The following is an 8,863-nucleotide window of genomic DNA, read 5'->3' as shown; positions in this document are numbered from 1 at the left end:
TTCTCAGACGACACAGAGAGAAAGAAAAAGAGAAGAAGAAGAAGGAAAGGAAGAAAGGAAGAGGAAAGGAAAGGAAGAAAGAAAGAGGAAGGAGATCCCGGTTGCACTTCTAGCTGAAGGGAAAAACGTAGATCTCCTTCCCCTCTACGCAAAGACCTCGATTTCCAAAAAGAAAAAGGTAAATATCCGTCCCTATCTAGTCTTTTGGTGACATTAGGCTATACAAAGGGTGGATATAGTCTAGAGGGGTCGGATAAGGGTTGTAGAGGTGGTTAAAAGAGGAAGAATCGGATTTCGACAAATTTTTCCGGTATTACGGAAAAACTGTGTCGAAGTCTCAACTTCGGCGAATTATTTTGGGGGTCAAACGGCCTCCGATAGTGATGCATATTACTATTCTGGAATCCTCTATGAGTGTAGAATGTTAGGTAAAAATTTCATCAAATTTGAAGTCTGAAAAGTGGATCAAACCCGGGATGAAGTAACCGGCTGTCGGTCCGGGTTACTGTTCATCCGGGTGGAAAATAAGGGATTTCATGCTATAATAGAGTATTAAGCCTAGATCAAGCAAAAAGGGACCTTGTACTCATGCAAAGGAGTCCCTAATACACATAAATGGTGAGTTAATTAATTAAAAAGAAAAAGAAGAAAGAAAAGAAAAGATTTAAGGAACAGAGGAGTTGAATCAATTAAAGTTTCCTATGTTATAATTGGCACGTAGATTATAGCCCTTGATACAAGACTAAATGTATTGTAAATGCATGTCACAGTTGGGCAAGAAGTTAGGGAACAAGAGGAAGAAGTTCCCCACTGCCTGCTGTAGATTTTTGGAGGCGTATCAGGGCTGTGCCGGATTGGCAGGTGAGTGGGAGTCATGTACTTTGCACCATGAGCATTCCTTATTCATTTTCATGAATGTTGCCAAGTGTGACTTGATTCCACCTGAGCCTATTGATTAAATTGTTGTAGTAGATTCCTCTATAATCTTGATTCTCCATGCTTGATTATTCTGTACATGCATTCGAGGGAACATTGAGAGGAATTACGATGGATCTGAATTGGGAAATGACATCTTTTGTAAAGTGATTTCATTTCATCTATTTCAAAGACTTGTGAGTGGGAGTCATGTACTTTGCACCATGAGCATTCCTTATTCATTTTCATGAATATTGCCAAGTGTGACTTGATTCCACCTGAGCCTATTGATTAAATTGTTGTAGTAGATTCCTCTATAATCTTGATTCTCCATGCTTGATTATTCTGTACATGCATTCGAGGGAACATTGAGAGGAATTACGATGGATCTGAATTGGGAAATGACATCTTTTGTAAAGTGATTTCATTTCATCTATTTCAAAGACTTGTGAGTGGGAGTCATGTACTTTGCACCATGAGCATCCTTAATTCATTTTCATGAATGTCGCCAAGTGTGAATTGATTCCACTTGAGCATATTGATTGATATTGTAGTAGATTCCTCTATAATTTTGTTTCTCCATACTTGATTATCTTGTGCACGCATTTGAGGGAACATTGAGAAAAATTACGAGGGGTTGATGAGTAATCAAATTGATTCCGAATTGTGAAATGATTTCTTTTGTAAATTGATTTTATTTCCTCTATTTTAAAGACTTGTGAGTCGTAGCTTGATTATACTCCTTTGTGAGTAATGAAATTGGATCTGAATTGTGAAATGATTTCTTTTGTAAATTGATTTCATTTCCTCTATTTCAAAGACTTGTACAGCCCTTCTCATGGTATATTGAGTTGCATTGTACTCCCGTGATTCCTCACTCCCAACCCTGATGTTAGTTTATGATTGGGTCATGATCGAGTGAGTGGTAATCTTGATTATACTCCTTTTTAGTAGAGTATTGGGAGGGTGCATTATGGCATTTATGCATGGCTTGGCAGTATCTGCAGGACACCTATAGTCGATGGGGGTTGAACATCGGCCTTTGTGCACATAGTAGCCTTCTGGGTGGGCGGAGCCCAGTCCCTTCCTAGGGGGGGACACGGCCCTAGGCGTAGGATCGGCCGGTCCTACGACTTATATTCTGCTTGCCGCCGGGCATAGTAAGACCCCGCGAGGTGCAGTATGGCTTTCCGCGGATGTAGAATTCCCGCGAGGTGCCGTTTAGTATGTAGATGTGAGATGGATTTCTGTTCTGGATACTGGCCGGCATTTATATGATCAGTGTGGTGTCTTATCCTGCATATGCATGTGACAGTAGGGAGTTGTTGCTGGTTCGCCTGGGGCGTAAAACCCACCTCCCGATAGCTGTCTAGCATTTATGTTATCGGTATGGTGTCTTATCCTGCATATGCATGTGACAGTAGGAAGTTGTTGCTGGTTCGCCTGGGGCGTAAAACCCACCTTCCGACAGCTGTCTAGTGATGATTTACATATTGGTGTGGTGTCATATTCGATGTATGCATATGGCAGTAGGGAGTTGTTGCTGGTTCGCCTGGGGCGTAAAACCCACCTCCCGATAGCTGTCTTGTTGATGATTCGGCCTATTGACACCTGATTTATATGATTCAGTACTATGACCTGTTGAACATATTCATGAGTAGCATATATGTTGACTTGATTATTCCATATATGCTTCAGATGAGTTGATATTGATTGTGGTGATATTGATGATTTACTCCATATTCTTTATGTTGAGTTCATGTTCATCTTGTTATTGATCTTGAGATTTTACCTCGAGCCATGATTATATCTTGTCTCATGTGCATAGTACTCTCTACTCCACTCACTGAGTATTTATATACTCACTCCCCAGTTTGATGTTTTTGATTGCAGGAAAGGTATTGTATAGAGAGGAGCAGGATTAGTGGTTGCCTGCTAGCTGTGCCGCTCCATAGTATAGTATAGTATAATGTAGATAGAGGTTTATACCTTTTGGTGTATTATAAACCTTCTATTGTATATAGTGCATAGTTACAGTCATAGATCCTGTTGTGGATATGGGTTTGACCATGGATGGAATGGGAACCAGATTTTTATACAGATGAGTTATATGCCTGAGATAATGTATTGATATATATTGTCCAGGTTCATTATGTGACGGATTATGTGATTGCTGCTCTGACAGGTAGTGTGTTGTATGTATTGAGATAATCCTGACAGGTCACTATAGGAAAAGTGATCATTTTGTGCATGCATCATGCCAAATTTTTCAAGATTTATTGATAATTGATAGGTAGTAGGGTTCTACGCGGTGGCTGGTGGCCTTATGCCTACCCGCACCCTAGGACCGTCGCGGCGGCCCGCCGGGAACGGGGCGGGGGTCGTGACACTCATATTGTTAAGGTATTTTTCTTACTTACTTATCTCCTCTGCCCCCATCTATTTTGTGTATAGCCGGTGGAGCAGCTTACCTACCACTAGAGAATTAGGGCACATGGGTTGACCAGAAGTGACTGGCCAAAGTACGGCTTGGATATCAGATATGAATGCTTTGCAGTGGATGACATCCTGTCTGTCACATCGGTAGAATCTCGATGATCGCTAGATCCAGTTGGAATGCATGGGCCCACCCAATGACTGCTCCACGTGTTGGGATCCATGTGGTTGCTTAAAGTGTTCCATGCAACATTGCTCCGTCCCCAATCGTAAAGAGCGGTGGCGGCATCTAAATCACATCAAAAGAAGGGAAGCTTCAGCACCTTCACGTGCTGCTGGTCAGGATGCGAGCGGGGTTCGGTTACGGGGATGCCATCGTTCTTAAAGCAGGTTCCCCGGGCATTTAATTCAAATCTCGATAAGATGGCATCACATACCGCACGGATTATGTTCCCAATCCCCGGAGGGCCTATGGTGGAGGTGACCTCATTAAATAGAATCCCTCTGATTCCTCCAAAGGCAATCTGAGCTGTTAACCGTTGGTTTTGGCTTCCAGGCGATCCGAGAAGTGCTGCTAGTTTGCAAGATCTCTCTTTTATGGTGTTGTTTTCAGCTTCACAACAAGCTCAGGAGTTAATTACCTTCGACTAGTGACCATAGGTACCAAATGGCTACGAAGCCTGATAATTTTTTTCAGTAAAGCTCGATGATTTTTGTTTTATTTTCTTCCTGATTTCAAAGAGATATTTCAAGTAGAGGGGGGACCCAAAGATGGTGATCAGCTGGTTGCTGGTGGGTGCTGCTATTTAGGATGATTTAGTATCCAACTTTGGCGGATCTAAGGAGATTGGTATCCACATTATGGTTTTTTAGGACAGTTCATATTTATATGGAGATCAATAGTGTTGCAGATTGGATTGTTGTATATATAGCCAACTGCATGGAATTAGTTCTATAGAACTCTACTGTTGCTGCTGGGAATCAGCTGGACTAAGGCACTAAGCTGGTTGAGCTACTGGAGTGCTCGGATGGTCGGTTGTTCAGACCATGAAATCGGCCAAATATCAAGACCCATCTTTGAGATGATGGCTCGGTGGCTGCTGCACTCGAATGGTGATGGTTTCGATGCTAGTCGCTTCCGAGGTGATGTGGAACAGTGGAGACTATGCTCAAACTTCTGCTCCAACACCAGATCTAATCTGAAATAGCAAAGATAGAAAAGTTTTCTTGCCGAAGAGTATCTAGTGAGAGCCTCTGATACCTAAGTCAAACATATTCTTAGAAAACATTAGAGGTGTTTTGAAAGCAGTAGAGTGGCAGCGTAAGGAAATAAAAGAACTTAAGAGAACTTACCTAGAGAGTCCCCCAGAAGTTGTTTATATAAACAAGGGTCAACACCTATTGCCAAGGAAATTGGGTGTGTGAATCAGCCATTTTTGCTAATCAATCGTATATTATGAAGATCACATGCGGACATTTTACCCATGCATCTTGCTCTGTACAAATCACTCGTCCGTTATACATTTATGGAAGCCACTCACAATCATTGTCGAGCTGTCACTAGTTGGAAGGAGAGTTTGAAAGTTGCGAAATTCTCTATATATCTCCGAGGTTGGCCATGTGGTGAGTTTTGATTGATCGAGCTTTGTGGCAAGCTCTTATCAGTCTGTTTGCCACGACGGCTATGGTCGGCTTCGGTGTATATCATCTACCACCTCGATCTCAATACCGTCATAGGATTTATTGTACCTTGATGCATCTATAAAAGAGCACCGTAGCTCAGTCATCTCACCAAGAGAGAGAGAGATTTCAAGCGGCTGTGACATCTTCCCGGGTCATCCATGTCCTTCAATGAATCAACTTTGGCCACTTACAGGACTCAGTAGTCAGTAGTTAGTCCTAGCTGAAAATATTATGGAAAGCTTCAGCGGAAAAGCATGAAAAGCACAAGAAACCAAAAAGAATTGCATAAAGTAACTGGGTAATGGTTGAGAGGTTAGATGACTAGCCACATTCAATTTAATAAATATTTGCATGGTTACAGGGAACAATCAATCATTTTACAGTTATCAAGATAAACACTCACATTTACTAATCCATTAAGCACTACTAATGCATCAACTGAAGTTTCACTGCATTATAAGATGCATATGGCCAGAAGCTTCCCGATATCAATCAAGGCTACAAACTAAACAACCTTTACTACTCGAGCATATTATAATTCCATTATCTGAAAAAGAATTTTAACTTATTCGCTCCTCATTCTCTTTGCTGGCTTCAGTTCTGCCTCCCCACTTCCGTTCTGAATCCAGAGGCCAGATAATATTCGGCACCACCACTAGGAAGTCTCAATGCATGTCAAATGACTCAAGGATAGATGCTGCAGCAACGAGTGGTTATGTACTGGACCTGAAAACCATGCCATAGAACAACAGTGAGCAACAATGAGAACAATATAGCAGATCATAGCACAATTAAATAAAAAGAAAGATGCCTGTGGCAGAAAGCACGAGCATCTTTTGCAACTTTCTAATTGAGGTGTTGCACTAAGTTTACTGCACCTTTTGAAACCTATTGCACCAGTTATGGATATGTTGCATCTACAGTTGCACTGCCGAGATAGCATGTGACTTAGTTTGCAGTTGAATTATCCAACAGCTACCCTTTAAAACCTTCTTAATAGCAAAACAAGCTGTTCTGACATAAAGGCAAAGGGAGCAGTGCCACTTCTATTACGATGTTGTAGAACAATGACAATTGACAATGATCTATTAGCACCGCCACCTCAATGCATGAGACCAACTAATTACTGCTCATTTTTCCCACCAAGAGCAAAATGCTTCCAAACCATCAGTTTCAGTCCATCATTGACTAAATGATCATATCAATTCCTTACCAATAATCAAGACATGAACAGTTCCCCTCCTTGAAATGGTGAAACCTACTTCCATCTCTCATAACAATCTCCCTGCCAAATACCTTTGTCACCATCTTGCTGAACTCATGACAATCACCACAGACCCTCAAGTTCTTCACAATACGAATTGGAAGATCTGCATCAACCACCATCATACCAAAAGCAATAGCCAACCTTTCACTATGCTCCGTGATCGCATGCACCTTTTCCTCATCCCCAATATCATGCAAGACAGACGAAACATCCGGCATATAACCAGCCTCACCCAACCTCCTTCCAATCATTTCAAGTGTCATGTAAACCTCCGAAGAATCCTTGTGCTCCCTGTCCCCTGCCACAAACTTATGAACACTTCCGTGGGCCTCGATCAGGCTCCAACCAGCAACCTTATTAGTTCCTCGGTTAGACATTAATCTCCTAACCCTAATGACGTCTTCCCATTTCCTTGCTTTGGCATATATGCCAGCCAGAAGAACATAATGCCCATCATGGGAAGGGTCTAGCTCGACCAATTTATTCCCTATTGTAATGCCCAAATCTAGCAATCCATGTATCTTGCATGCCCCTAGCAATGTTCCCCACAGAACTGGGTCTGGTGAGACACTCATCCCTTCGATCAATTCGAGTGCTTCAGACACAAGACCAGCACGTCCTAACAAATCAACAATGCAGCCATAGTGTTCCATCTCCGGTTCAATACCATAATCTTCTATCATTGACTTGAAGTATTGACGGCCTTCAGCGACCAAACCAGCACGGCTGCATGCATTTAAGACCCCCACAAAGGTCACACTTGTGGGACGAAGCCCTTCGTTGAGAAACCTTTGGAAGAGCTCGAGCGCTTCCTTTCCCATTCCATGCGTGGCCAGCCCACAAACCATAGCATTCCAAGCAAAGACATCTCTCTGCGGCATTCCATCAAAAACTTGTTTCGAGAGTTTGATGCTTCCACATTTCGCATACATGTCTACCAGTGCTGTGCCAACGGCAAGAGTGATCGGGAAATTACGTGCTTTAATGTTGGAGTGAATAAATTGGCCATTTTCAAGCAAGCCCAACTGGGCAGATGCGGACAGAACCGTAACCAGAGCAGCCTCATTCACCATCTCTCCCTTGTCTACCATTTCCCTAAACAACTTCAATCCTTTTTCCAAAATCCCACCTTGAACGTAACCCATTATCATAGTACTCCAGGAGATCGCATCCCTCTCCGGCATTCCTTCGAACAACTCCTCGGCGACATCGATCCGCCCCGTCCTCGCATACCCTGCTAACATCGCATTCCACGACACCACATCCCGCCGCTCCGGAAACTCGTTAAAAACTCTTTCCGATTCATCCATCTCGCAGCAGGAGCTATAGAAGTGAATCAAAGCGTTCCTAACGTACAAATCTCCATCAAAACCAAGCTTGACGACGTGGGCGTGGACCTGGGCGCCTTCGGCGACCACCGGAGTTCTGCTGCATGCTTGGAGAAGGAAAGGAAACGTGTAGTTATTGGTCAGAACGCCGGCTCGGCGGCTCCGGGAGTAAAAGAGGAGGCTGTCGCTAGGGGCGGCGGACCTGGCGAGGCAGCGAAGGAGGTTGTTGGCAGCGAAGACGTTGGGGCGGTCGATGCGAGCGTAGATGGCGTGGAAGTAGTGGGGCGGGGCGGAGGTACAGAGGGCGCAATGGGCGAGGAGGTGGGCCATGGCGGCGCGGCTGGCGGTGAGGCCGCGAACGACGAGTTGGGCATGGGCTTGGAGGAGTTGGGGAAACGAAGGGGAGGTAGGGACGAGGGAGAGTATAGGGTGGTGGGGGGCTGTGGAAGAACGGCGAAGGGATAAGCGGGCATTGGATGAGAACGGACTACATCGACATGAAAGCCCAGACCGCATCAAAGAAGCCAAGCTCCGAAAGCCTCAGGACATCGGAGAGAGCGTAGCAAAGGCGGGGGAGGGAGATTTATTTTCTGCTATTTGTCGCAAAGGATTCGAGAGGATGAACGCGGTTAACATGAGGGACTCATACAATATCTAAGTTTTTATTAGGGCGTTAGATGTAAAATGGGTGGTATAAAATTGAAAAAGTGTCGGCAACCGAGGTGCCGACATCAGTTTAAACTCGACAACTATTTTCAAAGATTAATATTTCTTATATATTACTTGCACTATATTTTGAGATTAAAAATAAATAATAAAAGTTCAAAAACAAGAGATAAGACAGATAAAATATATAGATTAGATATATAGATATTTTTTTTATTATTTAAACCTAAAGAGGACTTTAAGAGATGTGGGTGTGGATAAGGCATGAATATTTTCTTTTTTTTTTGAGATAGAGCCTAACTAATTTGCGTTCAAGGATGACTCGACTATTATGATCGGCCGGATCTCAGAAGACAACGATAGTGTGGTAGTTGCCATCCTTTATTTCGAAATATTCGAGCCATGGTAAATAAAGATGTCACCTTTTAGACTAAGAATGTCTATAGAGAGAGATTAATAAAGTTGCAGATTGGGTGGCTTCGTATGTGGCTGAACATTTTAGATGAGCCCTTTGAATTTGTGAGGGGGAGTTGTCTATATCACTCTGAAATTTACTATTTTTTAACTA

General features: G+C 43.1%; 1 protein-coding gene across 1 annotated transcript; it reads right to left on the bottom strand.

Moving 5' to 3' along the window:
- Positions 1-5,339: 5,339 nt before the first annotated feature.
- LOC103712946 (putative pentatricopeptide repeat-containing protein At5g40405) lies at positions 5,340-8,231 on the bottom strand. The gene is made up of 2 exons (XM_008799661.4): positions 5,913-8,231; positions 5,340-5,760 (listed from the first exon to the last, which is right to left on the bottom strand). Exon 1 carries the CDS (start codon positions 8,143-8,145, stop codon positions 6,244-6,246), a length of 1,902 nt encoding a protein of 633 aa, XP_008797883.1. The 5' UTR covers positions 8,146-8,231; the 3' UTR covers positions 5,340-5,760; positions 5,913-6,243.
- Positions 8,232-8,863: the final 632 nt, after the last annotated feature.

The sequence above is a fragment of the Phoenix dactylifera genome, chromosome 4 (genome assembly GCF_009389715.1).
Source record: "Phoenix dactylifera cultivar Barhee BC4 chromosome 4, palm_55x_up_171113_PBpolish2nd_filt_p, whole genome shotgun sequence".
Lineage (NCBI taxonomy): Eukaryota > Viridiplantae > Streptophyta > Magnoliopsida > Arecales > Arecaceae > Phoenix > Phoenix dactylifera.
This window is presented reverse-complemented; position numbering and strand designations above follow the sequence as displayed.